The following is a 25,319-nucleotide window of genomic DNA, read 5'->3' as shown; positions in this document are numbered from 1 at the left end:
CCAGCGGTGCCGAACGCAGGGCTGGCAGTACCTGCTGTCCTCACCCGTGCTGCCGGATGAGCTGTGCGGGGACGCTTCATCCCCAGAGTGCCTCCCCCACGCAAAGCGAGCTGTGTTAAGGGTTTCTCCCAGCCGGCTGCGTGCCGGGATGAGGCGGCACAGGGCGGCTCCGAGTTTCACTTTCTGTGGCTGCTCCCGGCCGAGCGGGAAATGAAAACTGCGCGGCGGGGCGGGCCCTGCCTCTGCCTGACGCGGCGGGGCCCGCCCCGCTCCGCCCGCCGCTCTCCCGAGTCCCGCTGCCCTCCCGCTGCCCGCGGCTTCTCCGCACCGCTCCGGCGCGGGCAGATGTGGTGTGCGAGCCCCCGCTGCCCCCTGTCAGCAGCTGCGCTGTGAGCTCCAGCTCGAAGCGCTGCTGGTCCTGCGGGAATTGGTAAGAAGCCTTTTTGCTGGTTTGTGAGATCGGATGCCAGAGGGGCAGTGTGTCAGGAGAGAAGGAAATAGAAAGAGAGGGAAATAACGGAGAGTAGGTTAGCAGCTGAGGGGGAAGTCTCCTTTCAGTTGCATCCCAGAGAAGTGTGGAGGTGATGCGCTCTCAGGTGCTTCCTTCCCTTCCTTCTTTTAAGGGTGGGTCGTGACACTGAATCCCTTCTGGAGCCCTTCATGGAGCACCTCAGGGGGATCTAGTTCCAACCCCCCTGCTGAGGCCAGGGACACCTTCCACTAGAATAGACTGCTCAGAGCCCCATCCTGGCCTCCCTATGCAGCCCACAGCCTGCCCTAGCACCATCTGCACCCCAAGATTCCCGTGACGGGAAAGGAGCTGACAGGGAAGGGACGACAAGTGCCAGAGGTGGGAGCCATCCTCGTGGGGTGTGAAGAGGCAGCTGGGGGTTTGTCATGAGAAGCCAGTGTCTTGGGAGGGCAGATGGAGAGTGGAACAGGCCAGGGTGAAAGGGGAGATGCTGGGCTGGCTGAGGGAGGGTGAGGGTAGATGATTATGGGGTGGAGGGTACGAGGAGGGTATCACTGCTCTCTGTTCTCTGCCCAGTGCTGGTGCAGCCGCTTGGCTTGGCCAAGCCACGTGCGCTGAGGTACCGAGTCCTACCCCTGACATGAAACCAAGATGCTGCTTCTCCAGGGAGAGAGTAGAAATAGGGGTAGGAGGAGAGCCTGCTCCCCACTTCCTCGGCTCACTCACCAGTTGTTTTATATACTTGTGCAGGGAAAAGGAGGTCAAGTGCAAATCTTAGGAAGGCTGTATTTCTGATAGCTAAAACGAGGCGGTTCCAAGGGTTGGGAAGTTCTGTTTGTGTCCCTGGTCCCACAGCAGGATTCCTGATAGGGGTGACTGGGAGAGAATTTCATAGAACCAGAGACACAAATCCTCCTGTATCCCACTGCACCTTCCTGCCCTAAGATCCCTAAGATCTTTCTACCTTTCCCTCAAGTCACCCAAAGCCATTTAGCCCTGTGCTTGGTCTTTAATCCTCCCTTTCCTGACAAAACATGCGTCTTGCAGGTTTGCTTTATCCCCAGTACATCCCCAGCTGTTGTTCAGCTACCTCTGTGCTGCCTGTCCCTCTCCTTTCTGTCTCTTTCCACATCCCCACTGCCTGTGAGCATCCCTTACCTTCTGGCTGATACTACACCAGCTAAACCCACCCGCCCGAGATGGGCTCCCATTCCAGCTCAGCTTACAGAAACCTGAATGCGTCGTTAAATCATTTCCAGGAAAACAGGCAGCGTGTGTTCAGGCTCTGTTTCGGCAAGGGCGAAATCAGATGAAATTTCTTTTTTTCTGTGTAGCTGTTCTAATCACCGGGCTTGGGTATAAAAAGTCACGTTCTTGAATCTGTCTTTGAATGTCAGAGTTGATTTTTTTTTTTTCCCCCCTGAATAAAACTTCTCAGCAAATTTGACAATATTTAGTGACTCTTAGTGTGTGACACTTAGAGAGCAAAAGTAATCTTCAGCAGTAAACAATCAAAAGTACAGTTGGGAGTAAGTATACTTAAGCTTAAAGGTAATAATCGGGGAAAAAAATCCATTTCTAGCTTCTCTGCCCAAATCTTGAGTAACTTTGATATTTGACACTATTAGGCACAGTTAACCCAAAAACATGCTTTTAAAGCAAAGGTTTTCTTTTTTATGAAAGGCAGAATGAGGATTTTGCTTATTTTCCTTTCTTAGTAGCTTTTCTTCATTCTTTCAGTGCTTGGCCTTAGGCTGATTTTACGTGCTGTTTAATGTTTGTAGGATAATAATTTCTGAGCATTTATTTTGGTCTTCCCCCCTTCCCCGTGAATATCTGCTTTTTTCTGATTCTGTCTGCATGTTGGCAGTGGGCTGTTAGAAAGTTTCATTTTTGCATTTGAACTTTTACTATATTGTTTTGTCCATGTATTTTTGTTTTGCTTTAGTAGCTGAGTCACAGGAGACTGTCAGAATAATGGTCTGTTAAATCCTTCCTTTAAAATCAAGGCATTATAATGGTTCTCTTCCACAAACAGTTACTTTGCCTGTGATCACTTGAAGGAACAGAAAAAGAAACGGATATGTTGGTGCTTGAACGTCTTTCAAAATTACAGTCCAAAGTGTCACAGTAATGCTGTGACTCAGGCGCTTAAAACCAATGCTGGGGAGCCCAGTACAGAAACTAAACGTGCTTATCTGGTCAGGAGAGAAGGTGAAACTTGGCCTTTTGAATACTTGGGCTACTTTGTGTGATAAAACATTTCTTTTTCTAAACAGAGGAGTTTTGCAACATCTGCCTTTTGGGCAATTTTAATCATCTTATTTACCAAATCTTTTCAAACAGGGATACGTGGAGTTCCGTGGCTAGATGGAGCTGTTTCTGTGGAACTGAAGGCTCATTTATTTATTTAGCCACAAGAGGAAGACAGGATGAGCAATTGTCATCAGATTCCCTTTCAGTTCCCTTAGCAATAGCCCACATGCCTCAACACTCATGTTAATTCAAATATCCCAAATGCTGTTACAGTAATCTTACTGACTTTATTGATATTCCAGGCTGGGCTGGATGGGCCCCTCAGCAACCTGATCTAGTGGGTGGCATCCCTGCCCATGGCACGAGGGGTTGGAACTAGATAATCTTTAAAGTTCCTTTCCAACCCAAACCATTCAATGATTTTATGATTTCACCTTTTTCATAATGAAAATGTTGTGGACAAGTCCTGTGTTTTGGGATGCTCCCACTCTTTCTGATCTTTCTGTGTCTCTCTGCAGTCCTTCTGTCTTTGAACAATATTGTTGATGGGACAAAGAAGTGGGCGTCAAGAAAGAAGCAAGAAACCAGAGCTGGCATTAAGCGAGACCATGGAGGCAGAAACCGAAGTACGAAATAATGAAGAGGAAACCAAAGAGGCGAAGGCCAAAAACCAGAGGCTGATGTCTGTCTTTGGTGTGGCAGACTTAAAAAATGGTAATAATGTTTTGCCTATTCTTTGCTCTCATATTTTCTATTTCTAATGCCTGCTGTTCCATTCTCTGTCCATAGGCTTTATTTTCTCCTACTCCTTATGTCTTCACTGAGAAATATGCAGATGATTCTCATTTTGCCTTGCCAAGTAACCATGTTGAGTTTTTTGAGAATGGATTACATGGAGATCTCAGAGCTTTTTCCCTATTTAGCTCCATAAATTGGCCATTGCAGCTGAAAAGGCCTAGCTGCTGGCTCTGTCTCTTTCCAAACACAGCCAGCAGTGCTGGATTTGCTAAGCTATGGACTAGGACCTAGTTATTCCCCTCATACAGGCGACCTTTGCCTCTTGTTGTTCTATTTTATGTTTAGGTGTGTTATGAGAGGACTGAAGATAGAGGAACTGGGAGAAATCTGAGCATCATTAGCCAGGCTTACTTGGATTTTCCTGTCAGTTGCCAAACAAAACCCAATGTTACTTGCTTGAGCAACGGAAGAATAGATTGAACACGTTTCCAGCTCTGACCAAGGTGCTGGGCCTATCCACTGAATGCCTGAATATGCGCAAGAAGAGTTTGCCACTTTCAAATAATTTCCACTTTCTTTTCTTGTACCTATCCCCAGGCCTCACTTCCTCTTTTTCTACCCTACAGAAGCTATTGGACTGTACAACCTTGGACTGAGCTGCTGTCTGAACTCTCTGCTCCAAGTGTTCCTCATGAACATACGCTTCACAGGGATACTCCGAAGGTACCACCTGTTTGAGCTACCGGAGATATTTCTGTCGTTGCTGTGTTGTCTCCACTCCTTTTTCATATGGGATGTGCCCTTGAAGGCTTGCATCACCGAGGTGCTATGGGGATGCTTTTGTTCCCTCAGCGAGGTCTCTGCCTTGTTGTGTCTGTCATCTACAGACTAGGCCCTGCAAAGGGAGAAGTTGCAGTGTTCTGCCTTGTTAGTCATCTCTGGTTCACATCCTGAACTGGGTCTTTCTGGCTTGTATCTCTCTTTTCCATAACAGGATGTAATTCTATTCCAGGTTTACTCAGAGGCCGTTAAAATAAAGGATGTGTCACATGTAGCCATATCCACTATTAATTTTGTCACTTTAAGCATGTAAACATAAACCTACTGCAATCCCTGGCCTCTGGGCCCTGTTTGCCCTGGCTAGCCCCTGATAGAGAAGAGTGGTGTTGCAGATCATGAATACATAGCATTACTTTGTTTTGCCTGGCTGTTGTCTCTGCATGCTTTTGAGGAGGTTTTGGGCTTCCGTCTCCCTACCGACCACACTAATAACTGGTTTGATTTGTTTTCAATTTACTCAGTTCACTGCAGCTTTAATCATCTAAGTGGATCATTCCTATTCAGTCCTTTCTTATGTGCTCACTACGGTGCAGAGGAGAAAGAAGACAAATTACAGACGTGCAGAGATGAGAAGTGTCATAACTGGGCAAAGCTAAATAATGTAGACTGTAGGTTACCATGCTTATTTGAAGAAAGACTTAGAAAAACCTGTGGGCTACAATAAATTCACGGAGAATTAAAAGGTTTTGTTGGCATGTAGTTGAAATACAAGCATTATGATATATATGCCCATGAAATTTTGAGGGCATGTTGAGAATGAGAACATCAATGGGTGGGAGGCAAGAAAAGCTCTGAAATTGTCTGTAACTTATGTTGTTTCTAGAGGCCAGAAAGCACTTGAGGTCCCACTTGGCCTGTCCCTTATTCAGGAACAAACCAACTTAAAATTTTGGCCTTTTACTTTAGAACTGTCAGCCTGCACTGTGGGACAAGCTAGTGCAGGTGACTGCTTCCCCTTTTTCCTTCTTTTGCTGAAAATGTACCCATTCTGATTCCCCTTGAGCTGCTGCCTCTGCTACTGACCTGGGCTCCTTCAGGTGTGATGTCTGGTATTTCTCCATTGTACAGCCTGATTACCACTGGTGTTGCTTCTTCCCCTTTCAGGATTGCAGTGCCGTCATCTCATGTGCAGAGGAAGAACAGTGTTCCATACCAAATGCTCCTGCTCTTGGAGAAGATGCAGCATGGCAAGTGCAAAGCTGTTAGTCCCACAGACCTGGCTTGCTGCCTTTCACTGCACAGGGTGAAATGTAAGTAGTGGCGCTGCCTCGTGCCCACCTCTGTCTGCAGACCAGGGTGCTCATCATCCAGCACTTACAAGCAGTGCAGACTCCAACATCTCCTTCAGGAATTCAGAAATGTCAGGAGTTAGGTGCACAGAGACACAGTGCTCTTTGTAGCTGCCTCCCAGCTGTGAGTGCAATGCTGTGTCTTACTTGGGAAGAGAGGAGAAAAACCCTGGATGTATTTGCTGATGTCCAAAGGGTGGGAAGACTATCAGACTGCTAGAAGATCCAGCTATGGATACTGGCCAGGAGGAAAGGGCTGTGCAGGGCAGAGAGGCCAGTTCACTGTGTGATTTGTCTTGCTGTACTGGCATCATGATAGTGAAATAGCTGCTGTTACTTACTGGAAGAAAGGGATAGTGTGGAAAAGAGAACGAGTTCGCACAGATCCCCTTCTTGCTCCTTCTTATAAGGACAGAGAGAAGAATTTTCAGGCTAAATCTCCCAAATGGTCAAAGTTCTAAAGGAGTGAGCTTTTTAATGCGTGGGTGGCCAGTGACAATGGGATGCCAAGAGTCTGTCTATGTGTACAAATACACAGGGTATAACCAAATCCCCTTATCTTTATAATATAAAAGCCCAAACAGGAGAGCACTGAAAGGGGAGGTGCCCTGACCTTTATGAAAGAGGAGCACAAGATAAGCTCAATATCCCTGCTTGCATCATTTTTCCCCTGACTCTGAGTGGCTTTGCAGTCAGCCATCTCTCTTCCAGTTAAAGAGAGATAAGGATCAAGGGGTTTATACTATCTGGTGTGTGAGACATATGGATAGGCCCTCCTGTCACTTTTATCTCAGCGCTCAGGACTAGTTTAATCCTTCATGGGGCATGAGGGGATGAGGGAAACAGGTGTGTGGAGTAATAAAGAATCTTCCCTGTATTGTTTCTAAGGAGGATTCAAAAGGGACTGTTCCCAAGGGCATGATAGGACATGTGACATAAAGGTGATAAGACAAGGCGTTATGGCTTGAAACTGAGAGCAGGTTTAGATTCAGTATTGGGAAGAAATTTTTTACTGTGGGAGTGGTGAGACACTGACACAGGATGCCCAGGGAAGCTGTGGATGCTGCATCCCTGCAAGTGTTCAAGGCCAGGTTGAAAGGTGTTTGCTGGTCTAGAGGAAGGTGGTTTTGCCCGGGGTGGGGGGAGTGGAACCAGATGATCTTTAAGGCTCCTTCCAACCCAAACCATTCTATGATGCTATGAAATATAACCCTCAACTCAGAGAGCCATCTGAGCCCTCCTCTGGTGGGTACTGAGTATCCTCTTGTCCCTACATCTGGTGACAAGGACACGACTTTTGCACTGGGTGGTACAAACCCTCCTGTCTTTTCCCACTGCCTGCTCAGGTCACAATGGAGAAATTGCAGCTTGTGCCCAGTCTAAGCTCTGTCTGCAGGAACAAGAGACTGGATCTAATGGGGGACAACAAATTTCCCTTTGCCATTTGTGGGAAATCTGTGTTCGGTGCTGTTCATGATACTGATTGAGGTTGTGTTTTCTGTTTGTGCAGTGTTTGTGCAGCATGATGCTGCTCAGCTCTTTCTGACTCTCTGGAACTTGTTAAAGAAGCAGATGAAAAAGCCAGAGCTGGTAAGGATGAACCCTTGGCCCTTATCATGTGTAGTTTTCTCTGCTCCTTGCAGGATCCCATCCACTGGCAATTGACCTAAGTTAAATTTTAAAAATTATCCCCTCTCTCATTGCATCTTTCAAATGAGACAGAGAATCTTTGTTTCATAAGCTTCGGTATTTTGAATCACAGTTAAGTTTTGCTCATCCTACTTTCAGGGCATGCCAGTCTCCATTCTAGTCGGAGAGCTGATTAATAACCAGAAGACTGATCTTTTTGCAGCACTGTATTTAGTTATATGTAATTTCTTTTTTTTCCCCCAAATTTCTGTAATTTGGTGTATCTTGACACAGCTTTTCCATTCTTTGAAATCAGCCACGTGCACTTCATTATAATTAGCCACTGATAGTACATTATGTATACAACAGCTCCTCCCATGGGACTGGGAAGAGAAAAGTGACTCTTCCCTGACTGGCTGTCATAGTTTTATTAATACAGAAGACAGGCTTCTGTTGCAGTTTCAAGCAAAAAAGAACAATTCTGCATCAAAGCAGATATTTAACTGTCTGATCTTACAGGCTGTGTCTTTCCCTTCTGTTAGGGAACTAGGGGAAGGAGTTGTTCTCCTTTAAATTGTGGGAAGTACCCTGTCCACATAAGTCACTGTCACATCTTGGTTCCAGCCTTGAAGCAATAACCTTGTTTGAAATGTGTGACCACGTGGGCTTCCCCACCCATAGGGAAACAGTTCAGTTGTCTTCTTCATAAACCTTGTTTTGGCCTTTATTTTCACGCCTCCAGGTTGAAGAGCTGAGGGATTTGTACACAATCTGCATACAGGAGCATCTGGCCTGTCAGAAATGCTCTTTTGAAGTAAAGAGCAACAGCACCATGTTAACCCTTCCACTCCCAGTGTTGGATGCCAATTCTCACAAGCTGAAGACTCTGGTAAGTTTAGCAGCAGCACTGTTTCCTTAGGAGATGATTCCCTTCTGTTCACTGTGGGAGCCTTCTCTTGCAGTAGTGGTGTCTTCTGGGTCTTACCAAGAATCCTTACAAGAGTCTCTGTAGAGTGTCTGGGACTTCGAGGTGGTCTTTTCTCATTCACATTTCTTCTTTGTTTGGAGGAGCTTTAAAGCTCGCAAAAAACGTGCTTGCTTTGGGGACTGAAAAATAAAGGCTGTGAAGAGCTTTTCTAAAAAGAGTGCTGATTAAATACTCTGTAACAGACTCAAAGACTCAAACTACACAGTGATGTGCACCTGGGAGTCCTCAGGTACCACAGAGAGGTGCCCTAGGTAGCTCAGCATCCCTGTGTTTGCCCAGTGTCCTGTCACTGTGGAGTCAGTGCTGCTGTGGACATCCAGATGCAGCAGTGCTGGTGGCCCGTGTGTGTGCTGCTGGATACAGTGGATTTTTCAAATGCCAGTGGACCACCGGACCTTATTGATTCTCTGACCACTTTACAATGGTTCAGCATTAAAGAGCTTCTCTGAAAACCTCTAAGGCTTTGAAGTAGGTATAAAAGACACACATCAACACCTTCTCTGTGGAATATGTGGTGCTTTTTTTTTTCCCCCAACTAATGCAATCACAGCAGCAGCTAGGAGAAATGAGGTACCTATTTTTTTCAGGCTGCTAGGCAGTCTTTTGTCCTTTGAATAAAACACACCTTCTGTAGCTTTGCTGTTTTCTTGGACCCTCTGAAATAACATAGAAATAAAAATCCAGCTCGAAGGAATTCAGTTGAAAGAAATCTCCTCTGTCTTCTTAGGAGGAGTCTCTGCAATACTTCTTCCATCCAGAAGAGCTGACTGGTCAAAACATGTGTTTCTGTCAACAGTGTGGGAGGAAAACAACTTTTCTGCAGGTAATTGGAGAATTATTTCCCCATGTCTCACACCCAAAACTCCCTTTAGGACTGGGGAGGGTGGGGAAAGGACTCAACCATATCAATTGAAGAGGAGACCAGCACCTCAGATTTGTCAGCAGAGCAGTGTCAGTGAGATATAAACCACAGGCATCTTTCCTCCTGTTAGGAAGTTCCCTGTTGTAGATGTAGCTCTTGCCACAAAACAATACTTTCAAGGGTTTTAATAGAAGTCAGTGAGGGATGTAGCATTTCTGTGCCAGCAGAAAAGCTGCTGTTAGTTTATGTTGTGTGCCCACTGTGGGCCTTTGCACTGCTGTGTAGCTCCAGAGGTAGATAAGGATATGTCACTGGAGCTGGTCATACACATAAAGGTAGGATACTGTGATTTCCTTTCTTCCCTGCTCTCCCCAGTTCTTACAGTATGAGTCTCTGCCAGATGATGTATTGGCTGTTTCATGGAGAGCGGGTGCATTAAAGGGAGTGGTGTGTGAGGGAGGCTGCCTCAGCCCAAGGCTTGGAGGGGACTTTCCACAGCATTGTCACTGTTGGGCTGCCTCTGAGGCCACAAGGCATCCACGTGTCTTGGTGGCAGCGGCATGATCCCAACAAAGGCAGTGCTGGAAGGAAGGAGCTGTCAGCCTTCTGTGGTCACATGTCACAGGAAGTTGATTTGTCTCTCCTCACCTTCCTAGTGCTACCAACCTGGGGCTAGGAAAGCACGTGAGAAATGAAGCAGCCCTTGAGGCACCCAAGGCTGGGTGCTGATCACACTAAAGCTGAAAACCTTGGTTATCACAGCTCTGTTACGTGGGTGTGCCTTGTGTGCAGACGGGCTACAAAGGTTTGGCATCTGCTGTCCCATGGAACTGGCAAATATTCACCGGAGCACTGACTGCTCTCCATTCTACATGCACTGGGTGGCAATGGCTGTTTCCACCCCGCCTCCCCAGCGTTTGTTCCCTAGTTTTCAATGGTGTTATTTATTGCTTTACAGAGCATGAAGCTCGTCCGTCTGCCACAGACTCTGACCTTGCACCTGAAGCGCTTCTGCTTTGAAAGATCATCTCACTCACACAAGCTAAGTCACTGCCTGCCATTCCCACAAGAACTTGACTTCAATGAAGTCTTGACAGAAAATCAGTGCCAAGCAGATGACAGTGAAAAGGTGAGATACTCCTAAGGCCCTGTTCAAAAAGGGCAGATTTTTTTCTCCTCTCTGCTCCAGTCTCATAAAAATTTAAGAGATCACACCTTGTCTCAGTTCTAAGTGCCTGTCTTAAAAATCTATGTCTCAGACTTTACCTGTGCCCGGTGTTGTCTCACATCCCATAGTTTTAACGGCTTCAGTCAATGTTCTGTGCTCAGATTAAATAACCAAAGGCACCAAAACTGGAACTTCCTGCCTTAAGGACAAAAGCCAGGCTTTGCAGATCTCACCTGTCTAAGACAGAAGAACTCTATTCCTGGTATTTCCCATGCAGTATTGTTGGTATTGTTGGCCACAGAGTTGGGTATTGTCGGCCACAACAGCTTTGCCAAGTAGCTGAGATGGATCTGCCCCACTGTGGGTCTGTTTCTCTTACTGGGAAATAACAAGGGGAAGTGTGGCAACAACAGAAGTCACCGCTGCAGGTTGGCTGTGGTGAACCTCTTTGCTGCTCCTTTGTTGTCCTGTTGCCTTTTTCACAGCCCTCTGGTCTCCAGGGAGGCTGCCAGCCCATAGCTGACAGGCAAAACTCTGAGGGTAAGAGCAAAAAAGGCAGGATACTCAGGGCCAATCTGATTTTTTCCCCCTTTTTCTTTACAAAATGCACGCCCTTGCTGCTTCTCTACAGTCCATGGCAGATGAGAATTGCTGCACTGAGAGTTACTCTTTGTGTCTCTCTGCAGGCTACCTGGCAGTACGAGCTTTTTGCTGTTGTGGCCCATTCAGGATCAAGCAGCTGTGGCCATTACTGTGCCTACATTCGAAGCCTCACAGAGTGTAAATGGTATTGCTTCAACGATTCTCAGGTTTGCCAGGTGAGCACATCAAGCCACGTTTCTTTTGTACCTTTCTGGATGCTCCTCCAGGTCTCATCCAGTCTGACTGGCTGCCAACTAAGGAGAACCAGGAAAGGAAACTGAGGCTGCAGAGCTTTGTGCATCTCTGCTACAGGATGCTCTGGGCTGAGGGCAGAGTGACTCTCACTTCTGTACCAAACAAGGCCTCAGGTTCTGCTTTGCCATTTGCTGAATACCCTGCTTGATGTACCTTACACCTGTTTAATGTATATGTTCAGAAGAGGAACTGCTTTTCCTCAAAGAGTAAAAGCAATAAACCAATTTATTGAAAGGTGTTAATTCCTGAAGTGCCACTTAAACCACTCTTCTGAGAACTGCTGGATGGTATCAGAATGTGTCCATCTCTTGTGTGTGTTTCTTCTCTAGGTATCGTGGGATGATGTTAAATGCACCTATGGACATGCCAGCCTCTACTGGTATGCAAACATATCCCTGTTCTTTCCTGATGCTGCTCTGGACTTTGGAATGAGGGTAGCAAAGAGAGGGAAGATAAATGTTTTGGCCTGGATATTGCCTGGGGTGTAGTGGGGATGCAGGAGAGGAGAAGAGGCATCCTTGTGCCCCAGTTACTCTGGTGGGACTGCATATGCCTATCCTGGGAGCCTGCAGGGTTGCTGAGCAGTCACAAAGTGGGCTGCAGGAGTGGTCTTGTTACTTAGGACTGCCCCTTGGACCCTCCTCTATCCTGACTGAAGTTGGATGTGTCAGTCAGGATTTCTCTGTGCTTTTTGTTCTGATGCATCATACGAGAATGAGCTTATAGGAGGGAGATAATCCTTCCTATAAACTACAGCACTGCCAGGGAATCTTGGGAACACTGGAGAGGACCAGCTTAGTTGACCTAAAGCTCAGAAAGCTGAGCAGGAGCAAACCTGGGATGTTACTTGCAACCTAGATCTTCAAACATACCTTGTGATTTGGTTTTTCTTTGCCTGCACAGGAGAGAAACGGCCTATCTCTTGATTTATATGAAAAAGAATCCTCAGTAGCCCCATGGAGGAGTATCAGAATGTCTCAGAAAGCTGTGCATTGTCCATGGAGCTCAGCACCTCTGTGCCAGTGTGGACACGTACAAGTGTTTAACAAGAAAGACATTCTGCACTCAGCAACCTCGGCCTTCACATTCATCTATGAAGAAAGAAGCAGCAGACACTCAACTAGAGAAAGGATCTAAGAACTGTTGCAGCCGGAAACTTTTTCTTTTGTGTATTTTTTTTATATTTATGTGATTTCCTCTTTAGAAGATGGTGAAGTTAGTCCTTGTCTCTGCTGCCTTACCGTTTTCCTTAATGCTGATGCCTGGGTTCCAGTCCAGGGGAGGTGTTTGGCCTGAAAGCCTGTGTGGTGTTCCAGGGAGGTGCGTGGTATGACTGGAGAGCTGTGGCAACCATACCTAGCCAGTAAGAGATCAAGACTTCCTTTGTCCTTTTAGCACCATTTAGATGCTGGCAAGCTGAGCAGGAGACCCAAAAAATCACCCCAGAAACAACTGGAGGAAGGATCAGAACTCTTACGACACCCACTCCTTAAAACCTCCCTGGAAATGAATCACTGCACGGGCAGTGTAGAGAAGTGTTTTAAATCAGAAGCTACTGGAGCAGTTCTGATTTACGAGATGAGTTTGCAAAAATTTGTGCAGGTGATTATTATTTCAGCAGGTTTATCAGGGGTTTAGATGCATTTTCTTTCCTGTAGAGGAAAATGTTCAGAGCAGCAGAGATTCTGAAGCTAATTAGTGATTTTGCACAACACAGGCCATACACAGGTGATAAGGGAAGTGAGATGCCTTGATGTGCTTGAACTTTTGGGATTTTCCTTAAGTATTCTTCACCTGGTTGCCAGCTGGAATTGTCTTGCTCTCTCCTTTCCTTCTCTGCCCATGAAGTGGAAATGTCCCCCAGGTAGAAAAAGGCTCTGAAGAAAACAATTTTGTAAAGAAACTGAGTAATTTTAAAACCTCCTGTAGAGTCCTGTCACTCCGTGCTGCTGGTTCAGCCAAGGCAAGACCACACAGTTGGAGGGAAAAGGTAAGGAGAGCTGGAAAGGAAGGTTGGTGATATCTGACAGTGGGAACAAGAATGTTCTAAAGGCTCATCACAAGGCTCTGTGGTGAGGAAAGTTAAAAATTTTGTGTGGCTTTTAAAGCACTCATGGTGTTAACTCTTGATGTGCCACAGTCTGGGAAGGGATCGAGGATCCCAGAAACAGATCTGGAAGTACCTACAGCCTAATATACTCCGTGACTGTATCTTTACAAAGGTGCTGTTTTTGTGGGACTGAGAAATTACAGAATTAGATTAATGTTATTATAGAAATTATATACAATTATAAAACTAATGTAGATATTCTGTGTGTATAACTTAATTTTATTTCGGTAGTGATGATGAAGTTCACAAATCATGTCCATTTTCTGTTGATATGTGGAAGGTGAATTGAGAAATCTTGGAGCATAGCTGTGAAATTACTCCTTCATGGCGTAGCAGGTATTTATTTCGCTGTATTAGCAAGGTCCATTATTCTGTTCAACTCTGTATTCGTATTATTTTTTCTGGGGTGAAAAAATCCCAGTGTATTATTTGTCATCAGGATGAGGAATTCTCAGCCTGTTCACCTTCAGGAATGCATTGCACTCTTTCTAAAGGATCTTGCAGTGGGTGAGTAAGAAAACCAAGTTTCTGTTTGCTTTTCCAACACTTCGCCTCTGTGAAGGAGCTGAAAAAAGCTGCACTTTCAGGAACTTTCAGGAACTGAGAAGTTGTTGGGATAAGAGACTGACATTTCTAATTAGCTATAACTTGAAATTTAAAAACTTATGAAAAATGCCTTAAATGTGTCATAACCTTCCAGTGATGTGACCCATCAAGGAAACAACTGCAGAGACATATTTAAGAATCTTTCAAGTCAGTGAAAAAAACCATTTAATTTCAGTGAAAAGTAATCAGTGTTTTTTTGAATAAAATATTATGGGATACATTCCCTAGAAAATCAGTCTTGTGGTTTATTCTTGATCTGGTCTTCCTAAACACCCTGAATGCAGCTGGGAGGCTACAGGCCACGTGCACAGAGGTGTGTGCTCGCATCAGGAGTTCAGGGTAGAGCTGCTGCCGGTGCTTAGCTCCAAGAGCCAAGGCAAACCAGCTAAACCTGGACACTTCACCCTTGTGCTGGAGGCACAATGAGTTTGTTTTCAGGTTTGCTTCCACGTGCAGATGGGCCATGGGGAGAGCAGGGTGGGGTGAGCAAACTCGGGTTTAAAAACTGCCCGACCTGAGCTGCTTTTGCAAAAAGTCACCTTGGCTGCCTCTGTGGCCACAGCAACGCTCAGCCTTGTGCTGGATAAAGTGCCCAGGAGTTGCTTTCATCTGAGGAGCCCCCTTCCAGCCTGGAGCCCGGGGTTCAGGGCTGGTGTGCTGCTGAATGGGCATAACACGGAGCGTGGTGGGCACGTGGAGTCCTCAGCTGGGGCTGCTGGCATAAAACAGCTCCCGGTGTTTCTGCCAAAACCACTTTTCTACCAAAGAACCACCAGGAAGGAGTGGGCATTATTTGTCCTATGTTTGAGTCACTGTGCAAATGAAGCCCAGCACCAATAGCAAGGGCCTTGTAAAGCCAGATAAAGCCAAGGGGTTGTGTGTGGAGAGATTATAGTAGATCCTGGTAAGTCCTTGTTTCCCTTTTTTTTGTTTGGTTTAGGATTACCATGCAGTAGCAAATTACACATTCTCTGCTTCATCTCTGCCAGACTCTTCCTCAGATTCATTATATTCCCCACCTTCAAGAACCACACAGAAAACCAGAAAAAAGAAATAAATACATATAATGCATGTCTCACAGAGGTATAATTGCTAAAATGTCAATATGTAATTTACAAAATCAGTGAAGGACAGGGATGCGACAATGATTCAGAGAGTCATCAAAGATCTCTCCTTTTGTCACAAATAAGGAGAAAAACCATGCAAGGGAATGAAATATCCACGCAGCAGCCGTGGGCACTACAACTGCTGGTTAAACCCTGCTTTCATTGCAGAATTCAGGCCAACAGGCCTGGTCTTTTTTACCTCAGAAATAAAATTAAAAGGGTTCTTCCGAACTGGGTGACCACTCATCATACAGTGTCTGAGAGGAAAAGCCATGGGGAGCCTTGAGATCAAATATGTGTATATATATATGTATGTATATATATATATATATATATATATATATAAAAATATAGAAATATAAAAACCTGGGTGCCTGATGCAGATGAAGCTGTATTGGGAATTTTTTTAACAGTGATTCCTCCTGTGGACAGGTTTATGCTTCCTCCTGAGACAAACAGCTTTGTGGTGCCTTCTGGTGATGTGTTCAGGACAGGTGAGAGGAGAAATGGTTCTTGGGGCATGTGCCAACTCCCCAGATACCACTTTTCCTGCAGACAAGCAGACCATGGGGTATCCAAAAACCTGTAACCTCAGCCAGTGCAAAATTGCCAAAATTGCCACGATGAGCCCACTCAATAAATCCATGAGGAGCCTGCAATCAGTTTTTAAGCTCTTTGAAGGGTGAGATAAACCAAAATCCCTGCCTCCTCTTATTATAGCACTTCTGCCTGTATTTACCTCGTCTGCAGCCAGTCAGCAGGCAGGAGGGAGGAGCAAAGCTGATTTAAAAGGTTCTGCAAGAGCCCACAGCCTCTCCTTGCCTGTGATGCTGGGAGGAGACTCTGCATGGCCACTTACCTGGAGCTGCCCACTCGTGGGAGGATGCCCATCCTGGGACTGGGGACCTGGCAGGTACCTGCTGGAGCTGGGGACCTCTGGTCAGGCAGGTGACACCAGCAAATTGCTGAGAATTGTGGTGTATTTTTTCACCAATCTCCTCTTCGGGTCAGGAGAATGCAGCAAATCCTCTGTGTGATGTTTCCTTTCGAAATACTCCAGGTAATGCAGGTATTTATTCCTGGCCTTCAGGAAATCTTTGGAGTGAGTGGAGGTAGTGAGTAGGTACAAGATTTTTCTTAGCTATGGAAAAAAATTACGTACTACAAAAGTAAAAAGTTACGCCCAGCTTGTTTTTCTTTGTATTTTTGTTTTGTTTTGTTTTGCTTTTGGCACTGGGGATTAATATCCCAGCATGTCATGTAGGTGTCATCCTTGATGAGGGTGTGTAGATACAGGAACTTTAGGGGCAATAAGTGGATCTGGAAATGGGAATTTACAATAATTCCTTAGAGACTGAGGATAACTTATTTTTATGGCAGCAGATGAGTATGCAGCACTTTGCAGGACTATAGTTTGGGTGGTTCTTTACCTGCAAATGTTACCTAATGGATTTTCGGTAAGAGAGTAAGTTCAAGAAGATACTGAATTATAAATGTAAAAGGAGTCAGGAAATGAGCTGAAAATTTTAAGAAACTGATCTTCTTAAGAAAGATAAAATGATAAGAAAAGTAGATTTTCCCCTGGATCTGAGACTGGAAACAAAATATGTCAAACCCCAACTTCCCAACTCCATGGAACACTTTGCCAGTCACCATAAAAATATCTGAAATTCTTGCCATATTTTTGGGTCAGCTGATGCTAAGCAGCATTTAACTTTATGTGCACAAAGGGGAGTGAGTTTGTTTAACCCTTTCAGTCTTTATGATGACAAAGGACACTAAGAAGGCTGAAGTAGCTGAAGTTGGCTTTAAAGACCAAAGTGTGGCTTGTGGGGGGCCTCTTAGGGCACAGCGCTGTGGTGGGGGAGCTCTCTGAAGGAACGTGCCAAGTTGCTGATAGAAACTGGTTAGGACTAAGTAGAAGGAAAATTTTGGGCACATGATCCCTGCCACCAAAAAAAATGTCTTCTGTTATGTAATGAAAACAGGGCCCAAGCCCATGGTGATTATTTCATTAAAGCTATTTGATTTCAAGGTTCCCACAGCAGCCTCGGCATTACCCAGCAGCTCTGACTCGAAGCCCTGCTCGGTGAGCACCTTGTGAAATGAAACAATGGATTATTTTTTCTGAGAAACATCTCACATGACAGAGTTTTATGTAACCTCAGGGTGTGTTGCTGCCTTTGCTCTCCACTGACTCCTCCCCTCAAAAGTGCTCCCAGTCGCTCCTGTGTGGCAGCTTTCCCAAGCTGCAGCAGCACCCAGAGATGAGGTGCTCCAAAATGCCAGCATTTGGCCACTGCTAGCCTGTTTCCCCATGCCTCCTTCCCCCTGCTGCCCTGGGAGGCTCACCTGTAGGAAGGGATGGGATGGGGAAAGGGGCTAAAAAAAAAGAAAACTTACTGTAAGACTTGCAGCTGGCTATTTAGTTGTGCATAGCCTTTTGGGGGAAAAAATTGCTGCATTTTCTGTGTTTTTGTTGTTGTTAATTTAGGTGAACCAACTAAACACCCTTTGACTGGAAAAACTTGGAGAAGTAATATAATTTAAAATAAAAAAGTACATGGGAGGTGGTCATGGTTTTGAATCATGTTTCTGTTTGGAGTGCCTTTTTCTGGATTCAGTCATCAAAGAGCTCTTCAGTGTCTCCAAGCCAAATATCTGAAGTGATTTATTTTGCTATTAAGTACCAAATGTGTATTTTACCCGGGAGGTGGCACTGTCTGTAGTGTTTTGAGTCCCCTCACCTCCCTGTCCTGTGTCAACAAGAGCTGGATTGTTTTTGTGCAGGGCCAGCACGCATTCCAGACGCGATTGGTTTCCTCATGTCACCAGCATGCCACACTGAGGTTGCGTTTAATTTCTGGGGAAATTAGAACTTATTTCAAGATAGCCTCGTGTCCCAAGGTGAACTTCCAATCCTTAGAAAAGGGCAGATCATCGCAGGCACCTCATCAGTGACTCCCTCGGCCACTTGATTTCACAAAACTAATGAAAGCCAGATCCAGACTGGAATACCTCGTTATTTGGAGGCTTAAAGACGCCAGATTTGGAGAACAGCAAACTTCTTAATCTGCTATTTAGCAAATCACGGGCTTCTCTTCTGGTTTCAGTCTCTCCAGGGAGCAGCAAGAGGCGCGGTGAAGTTTGCCATCGATGTTGGGTACCGCCACTTTGACTGTGCCTACATGTACCAGAACGAGAGCGAGATCGGGGACGCGCTGCGGCAGAAACTTCAGGAGGGCGTCGTGAGGCGAGAAGAGCTCTTTATTGTCAGCAAGGTGTGTCCTTGGATAGTGTGTCTCACGTGAGGCCAGCTCTCGGGAGGAGAGACAAGGTCCCGACATGGAAAGTGCCACGGGATGAAGCTGGTCGGGGAATTAACTCCTCTCTGTCGGGGCAAAGCATTTGTGGATGGTGGCGGGGGGAAGGAATAGGTCAACCCTTGAGAAACAAAAGGCTTGGTTTGAGAGGGGTTTTTTTGTAGTCCATATCCATTGTCAGCCATGGAGACAGGAACTGAGGCCGTGCTCTCGGTGGCCTCTGGGATAGGAAGCAGGGCTATTGTATTCGTGGTCACTCCCGCTGCGCCGCCGGCCTCAGCCTGTCAACTCCTGTATGTTATGCTTTGTTTTGTTTTTTCCCCCAGCAACAATGGTAGGAAAAATCAAGTAACTTCTATCTGCTGGAAGCTGGCGGGTCGATTTTCACCAGGTTCACTTATTTTCTTTGTGATAATTGTTGGAATTTCAGAGTATCTCATTCTCATTTTACTCACTTGACCGTACCACAAATAAAATCAGGTGCACACAAGTGGCACTTCCTCAAGACGAGAAGATGTGCCACATCCTGAGCTGCCTCTGTGTCTGTGCCCTCCATTTCCCTGCCAGGGATGCTCTACCACTGCGAGGGCAGGAGAGCAGCTCCCAGGCTATGTGTTCCCCCACAGCTGTGGTCCACCTTCCATGAGAGATCCCTGGTGAAGGAGGTGTGCCAGAAAACACTTGCTGCCCTCCAGCTGGATTATTTGGATCTCTACCTGATGCACTCTCCCATGGGATTCAAGGTATTGTGACTTTAACTCCTGGGTTCCATCTGTCAGGGCTCTGCCCCTTTTGCCTTTGGGACCAGACATGTCTTTAGTCCTCTCCAACAAGGAGTGTTGGTAAACCTCATTAGGACCTCAGGAGGAAAGGTAAGGTCCTGGCTGCTTAAACTAGCTCTTGTAGTACAAAAAACACCTTATTTTACCCTGCACAGCATTTCCAAGTCATGGACCAAATTACCTTCCAGATCACATTCCTCTTACAGTGTGGGGTTTGGCTGCCATTTCCTTATCCAGAATCAAACAGTTGTGATTTACTTAGTTCTGATTTTTCTCTTCTCTCTCTACCTCCAGGTTAAATAAATCCTTGTTTCCCCATCATGTCACCTCCCTGGCCTTCTCCCAACCCAACTGAGGCACACAGAAGTGCCTGCCCTTCCTCTGCCTGCAGGACAGAGTCTCAAGAGGCAGATTTTCTTGAAGATGACTCTGTTGGTACAGGTTACTTGTGAGGCCATGTCTCACCCCACCACAAACAAAAGTCAGGATATCCAGCTCAGTCTCCAGCTCCACTTGCTTGCCCCAATTTCTAAGTGATTTCTTTAAGTACTTATAATTCAGCTGACCTTAATGTTGCTTTTCTTTCGTGCTGATAGGCAGGAGAGGAGCTATTTCCTGCAGATGGAAACGGCATGATCATTCCCAGCGATACACATTTTCTGGATACGTGGGAGGTACATTCATTTACAGGCCAAAAATATCTTGCTAGTTTGAAATAACAGCCTGAAAACTCTAAGCTTTCCACTGTGGGAATTGTTCTGAGAGAATTTCTGACATGAACTATTCGAGATTGCTGATTTCTCTGTGTCCTTGGGCTCCTTTTTGTGTCACTGTGCCAAAATTTAGGTATTTTTATATCCACTGCTTACTAAACTGGCTGGGTTGGCATGACAAGAGGAAATCTTTGACTGTGTGTGTACCCTGCAGTGGCTTGAGCCAGCAAATGCTGTCGCTCTAGTCCCTACCCCAACTCTCTGGGCAATTTTTGGTGGCTTTAATTGTAGCTATGCTCATCTCTAATTGCACCTTAGCTGTCCAGACCCCAGGAAAGCCAACATGCCTTTGCCAATGTACCAGAGCACCCAAATTTCCATCTCTAGAAGGTGGTGGAACTTGGCCGAAGTCCTTTGCTAAGCTCTGTGTGCAGCACAGGCTGTGTGGGAGACCAGACTTGGGTGTGAATTCAAATTCCTGCTTGGCCGATGCTTTGGGCTTCCTTTCCCTTCCACTCCCACTGTGTGCTCAGCACAGCCAGGCCAAAAGCAGACAAGAGGCTCACCAGAGTCAGAAGAATTCACTGATGCTTTTTGCCTTCTGTCAGATGAAGAATAAGGCACATTTTTGTAAAGGTGGATGTTTCAGGTTGCTGCTTATGACAGCAACTTCAAATGAGAATTATTTCTGCTTTGGAAGAAGGGTGTCTTCTGCTCTAAAGGCTGGTAGTAGATTATTTCTCCCCTGTTTCTTTTCTGCTGGAGGTGGCAATCTAATTAGGGCTGTCTGGCTGTTTTATTGCTCATTAGTGTGAAAGAAAATAGGTGATGGAGGGGGAACACAGCGCTGCTTATGCTGTCATCCAGCTGCTAAAGGGCACATCTCTCTTGGGAAATTAATCGGTGTTGATGATCAGTATCCATCCTGTTCGAGCTGTCTCGTAACAGCTCCTTGTTGAGCTGCTCTGTTCTAAATAAGGTGCTTTTTATTATGGGATGAGTATTTGGCTAGCTGAGGAATTACCCTAAAAGAATCTCTTTCATCTGTATGAAGGTTACTGAAATCATAACAGTCTAGTGCTTGTGTGAATATTGCTGTTAGTTATCTGTATGGTGACACATGATGTGAGTTCACATACTCTTCTAATGGCACAGCACAAGAGGACCCCAGCCAGGAAGATTTTTACCACTGAAGATAAAGATGAAAGAACTTAATTCAATAGGAATTCCGACTCTGTGGTGTTTCTAGGCTATGGAAGAGCTCGTGGATGTGGGAATGGTGAAGGCTATTGGAGTCTCCAACTTCAACTGCGAACAGATCGATAGGCTCCTGAGCAAACCAGGCTTAAGACACAAACCTGCAAATAACCAGGTAAATTGTCCTCCAGCTCCTCAATACTGACATCACACCTGTCTGGGTGTTGCACTGGATGGAACATCTCTTCAAAGTCCCTTAAAAACCCCATGCCTGCAAAGAGAACCACCTTTTCACATCAGCTGACATGGCACTTGGTAGGTCACCACAGTGATGCTAAACCTTGAAGCACCTTCTGCTTCTGAGAGGTGAAACCTAATTTTTTAATTTAATTTTATTTTTTTGAGATTGAGAGCCACCCCTATCTTCCTCAGGAAGAGCTGATTAAGTTTTGCCAATCCAAAGGGATCTCTGTCACTGCATACTGTCCCCTTGGAGCACCCAACTGGCCAGGGTAAGAATGTTTTGTGAGATTTCCTTCTTAGATGTAGATTGGAGTCAATGCAGTAAACCAGCCTTAGGATGTGGATGAAACCTCAGAGAATGACTACTGTAATCAGAAAAAGATTTACTAATTCATTGAAAATCACACCCACAGAAACCTCACACTTACTGTGATATTCAGTCCACTAATTCATACCCATGCTGCTACTACAGTTTCGTATTTCGAAGAAAAAGGATCAGTTGGTTGATGAAAGCAGAGATAAGAATTCTTGACTGAGCTTTGGTGAGCTTATTAAACATGTAGGAGAATTTCTGAACTAAAAAAACCCCCACCCACAACAAACCAAACAAAAACCCAAAGCAGCAGATGCTTACGAAAATAGCAACTTTGCAGTCCTGCTGAGACAAAGGGATTAAGTTTTTAAATGGGTAAGTTGCAGAAATTTTGCTTTTACTCCCATCTTCATGGCTTTCTCTGACCCAGGACAGGGCATTTGCCAGAGCAGCTGTGCTTGTGAAGGACAAGATGAAATTCTTGGAATCCAGATCAAAGAAATTCCCAGCCTGATCCCAGGCTGGACAGAAATGTGTTACAGTGACCTGTTTTTACTAGAAACTACAGGCCTCTTCTCATGTGCTCACTTGTTGTACAAGAAGAGAATGAAGGAACTAAAGTAACAAGATGTTAAATTAAAGGGTGCAAGATAATGCTTTTTAATCCTTTAAATAATATTCTTATCACACAGGGCTTGAGAGAGAAGACAACGGGGCATTCAACTGCTGAAATCTGTTTTTTACTTTCACAGGTCCAAGCCTGACCATATTTCCCTTTTTGATGATTCTCAAATTAAGGAAATTGCTCTCAAGCACAACAAAACGGCAGCTCAGGTTAATACTGGTCAGAGTTATTTCCCCTGCTGACATGTATTTTTCCCACCTGTGCTAAAGTAACTATTTACAGTGGTATTATGGAATAATAAGATGGAGTTCCAGCTGTGTCTTGTACACAGTTTAATGCTTTAGAAAAATATCCTTTCTACCTTAGTTTTAGTGATGAATGGAAGATTGCCAGTGGCTTTGGGCTTTAACTGGCACACTGGCTGCCCCTCCACACAGCATCCCTGCCACTCCTGAACTCTTGCTCAATGCACGCCCATGTTGTCATCTCAGCTTCAGAGATGGATAAGGATTTAATGAGCTCATGGCGTAATTAGGAAGGGTTTAGGTCGTGCTTCTCCTCTGTGAGCCCTCTCTGATTACCAGTAGAGCTGCTCTGTGTAACCATGCAGGCACCTTTAGTTTTCAGCTTTCAGAAGACAGGCAGCGCTTCTCATCTGTCAATTCCCTGTGTGCTCCTGCAGGTGCTTATCCGGCTCCAGATTCAAAGAAACGTGAGTGTAATTCCCAAATCTGTCACTCCACAGCATATTGAAGAAAATTTTAAGGTAAGATGATACCTTACAGAGTCATTAATGGTATTAAACTACACAGGAAAAAACCCCCACTCTGCCAGGGGTACAAACTACCCCCGTCAAACTTCGAACTGGCAAAACCCTTGTCAGATACCACTTAGGTTAATACTTTATGAATGCAAAAAGTCACTTTGAAAGTAAGGAGCCAAGTCTTGCTTTGAACACATCAGGTAAGAGCTGAACTCTTCCACGTTGTGATACAATTACAATGCAGGCAGAGCCAACCAGCACTGTAACCTTACACATTTATTCATTGCTCTCCCCACATGGGTGCCCGTTGCACACCTCCTAGTGCTTCAGCCTGCTTTTGGTACTCTTTTCTGCAAGTAGACTTTCTTGTCTCATTGCAAACTGCAGTAACACAGCTGTTTGGGACCTTGCTGCAGGTGTTTGACTTTGAACTGACTGAAGAGGAGATGGAGACCCTCCTTGGTTTCAAGAAGCGCTATCGCATCTGTGCATTAAGCGAGTGAGTGGCTTTATCCTCGTGCAGGCTTTGTCAGGATTGGATATCCTCTAAACAGACACTGTCTGACAGCCTCACTTAAACATAAAGAGAGGGAGCCTTAGCCAACACCTGGTCACCTCTGCTGGAATCTCACACTTGGGTTTATTAGAGCACTGCCTGTCCTGTACAGGTTGGGAACACTGGGACTTCTGCAGGCACAACGTTCTTAAGATGCCCTGTACTGGATGCATATTAAACTGCTGTCTGAAAATCCAAATCAGCTGGAAATTCCAAAATAAATAAGCAGCACTTTTTCCCCTGGTTTTCTTTGGCTCCTTTACATAAGGGACAGTCAGAGTAAATAAACTCCATTTTAAGAATGAGAGTTGTAAGGTTTTTTTTTGAAGGGAAGAGCTGGGCCTATGTACTCCTGCCAACGTTATTAAGGCAGTGCCTGGCTAACAGAATGGTTAGATACAGGACTCACCAAGATCTGCATTTTACTCAGTTTTCCCAGGTTACCCACTTGCCTAACAGCATGCTGTGGGCTTGGGAGGTCCCAAGAGAGAGGTTTAATATCTCAGGGAACTTTGGCAATTTCAGCTGTGCAAAGGATACATTAGCCTTTGAGAAGCAGGTCACTGATAGATGCAAAGGTTACAGAGCATGCACTGCCACTGCCCTGGGTACACTAGACAGACACACGTGTTCTTAATGTAGTTCAGTTTCAGTTCTTTTACCAGGGGAAAAAAACTTTTCCTTAAAACTATACCCTTACAATGTTAATCATGCTTCTCTTTTTCTAGATGCAAAAATCACAAGGACTATCCTTTTTTTGAGGACTGACATACACATCACCTTCAGATCTTCCGGGGATCCAGACCATTTATTGTTGTTTCGAGCAATGTGCAAGAGTTCGTGTATTAATTCACTACAGACATAGAATATGTATTTAAAAATGGGAGAAGGGAGCTCACAGGCATTCTGAAGAGTAATCTTTGAACATGGATGCATTTGCTTCCCTTTTTATCAACCAGTTGTATCAGTCCTTTATCTGTTCTTGTAACCCAAGTTTCAGTTGCAGCAAAATATACATTCTATTATAATTTAGTAATGATAAAGAAGTTTAATAAACCCATCTATTTGGATTAGTGGAAAGCAGTCTTTGTCATAAATATAAATCCTACAAAGTTTAGAGAAAATTTCTCTGATCAGAGATACATACACTATCTTTTAATTGTCATTATAGGACAATCCATATAACACCAGAAGATCTCAATGAGCTCACATGCTGCTTGAGATGCTTAGTTCAGTAATTTCAGTGGAACAGACTGAAAGCTCTTTAGAGGACACTGCTGAATTATGATTCAGGAGCTCTTAATGAGGTTTCCTATTTATGAACTGCTAAAAACTAATAAACTAGTAGGAGATTTGTGTGTTTGGTTTATAGTATCTGCAAGAGTATATAAATACTGCCTTTGTCAGTAGAACGGCTGCAGTTAAGACTGTGAATCTCTCCTAGAAAATCCAAAGTCTGATAAAGGAGACACACAGGAATTATTTTGTTTGGCAGCTGTCATATTTAGCAAGCAGAAGAACTGGGCAGCTTCACAGAAGCCAACAGTAGATTTTCACTCTCCTGTACTGTTCCCTAGGTACTGTTTGCTTGTGTTCTGACTCAAAGGATGTGTCTGGATGCTGTTCTCTCTGGTTAAAAAAAAAAAAAAAAAAAAAAAAAGGTCAGTGCTGCTGCAGCCCATGCTGGTGTTATTATTAATGAGGGGTCTGTTAATCAAGGCTTCTTGCTCTTTAACACTTGACTCAAAACTCCTGTACTTGCTTTAGGCTCTTGCAGCCCAGTGTAGGAACAATGTGGCTCAGCACTGCATGCAGAGAGGAAGGGTTCAGGACTAGGATACAA

The 25,319-nt window shown here is 45.0% G+C and overlaps 2 protein-coding genes across 4 annotated transcripts; both read left to right on the top strand.

Moving 5' to 3' along the window:
• Nucleotides 1-282: 282 nt before the first annotated feature.
• On the top strand, nt 283-14,090 carry USP18 (ubiquitin specific peptidase 18). Its single transcript, XM_010404156.4, has 11 exons — nt 283-430; nt 3,247-3,442; nt 4,093-4,189; nt 5,411-5,556; nt 7,106-7,185; nt 7,967-8,113; nt 8,940-9,035; nt 10,033-10,203; nt 10,929-11,060; nt 11,469-11,518; nt 12,043-14,090. Exons 2-11 carry the CDS (start codon nt 3,274-3,276, stop codon nt 12,089-12,091), a joined length of 1,137 nt encoding a protein of 378 aa, XP_010402458.1. The 5' UTR covers nt 283-430; nt 3,247-3,273; the 3' UTR covers nt 12,092-14,090.
• Nucleotides 14,091-15,791: 1,701 nt separating this feature from the next.
• On the top strand, nt 15,792-24,556 carry LOC104692255 (aldo-keto reductase family 1 member B1-like). 3 transcript variants are annotated; one of them, XM_019288738.3, is made up of 10 exons: nt 15,792-15,874; nt 18,075-18,242; nt 18,911-19,027; nt 19,663-19,740; nt 21,029-21,151; nt 21,409-21,488; nt 22,285-22,366; nt 22,840-22,923; nt 23,337-23,419; nt 24,205-24,556. In XM_019288738.3, the coding sequence occupies exons 1-10, from the start codon at nt 15,809-15,811 to the stop codon at nt 24,242-24,244; spliced, it is 921 nt and encodes a 306-aa protein (XP_019144283.1). In that variant the 5' UTR covers nt 15,792-15,808; the 3' UTR covers nt 24,245-24,556. The 3 variants fall into 3 exon arrangements, with proteins under 3 accessions (XP_019144283.1, XP_010402460.1, XP_019144284.1); XM_010404158.4 differs by having other exon boundaries at nt 21,382-21,488; XM_019288739.3 differs by lacking the exons at nt 21,409-21,488; nt 22,285-22,366.
• The last annotated feature ends 763 nt before the right edge of the window (nt 24,557-25,319 follow it).

Source organism: Corvus cornix, chromosome 1A (genome assembly GCF_000738735.6).
Source record: "Corvus cornix cornix isolate S_Up_H32 chromosome 1A, ASM73873v5, whole genome shotgun sequence".
Taxonomy (NCBI): Eukaryota; Metazoa; Chordata; class Aves; order Passeriformes; family Corvidae; genus Corvus; species Corvus cornix.
The sequence above is the reverse complement of the archived record's forward strand: the minus strand, read 5'-3'. Positions and strand labels throughout refer to the sequence as shown.

What these genes read in the sequence shown, in the direction of transcription:
- LOC104692255 (XM_010404158.4), top strand. Translation starts at nt 15,809, where the DNA reads ATGGCCACTTACCTGGAGCTGCCCACTCGTGGGAGGATGCCCATCCTG. An exon ending in AGCTCTTTATTGTCAGCAAG is followed by an intron (nt 18,243 to 18,910) that starts GTGTGTCCTTGG and finishes GTTCCCCCACAG; the next exon opens with CTGTGGTCCACCTTCCATGA. An exon ending in GGAGCACCCAACTGGCCAGG is followed by an intron (nt 21,489 to 22,284) that starts GTAAGAATGTTT and finishes TTACTTTCACAG; the next exon opens with GTCCAAGCCTGACCATATTT.
- USP18 (XM_010404156.4), top strand. Translation starts at nt 3,274, where the DNA reads ATGGGACAAAGAAGTGGGCGTCAAGAAAGAAGCAAGAAACCAGAGCTG. An exon ending in GGAAAACAACTTTTCTGCAG is followed by an intron (nt 9,036 to 10,032) that starts GTAATTGGAGAA and finishes ATTGCTTTACAG; the next exon opens with AGCATGAAGCTCGTCCGTCT. An exon ending in GGACATGCCAGCCTCTACTG is followed by an intron (nt 11,519 to 12,042) that starts GTATGCAAACAT and finishes TTGCCTGCACAG; the next exon opens with GAGAGAAACGGCCTATCTCT.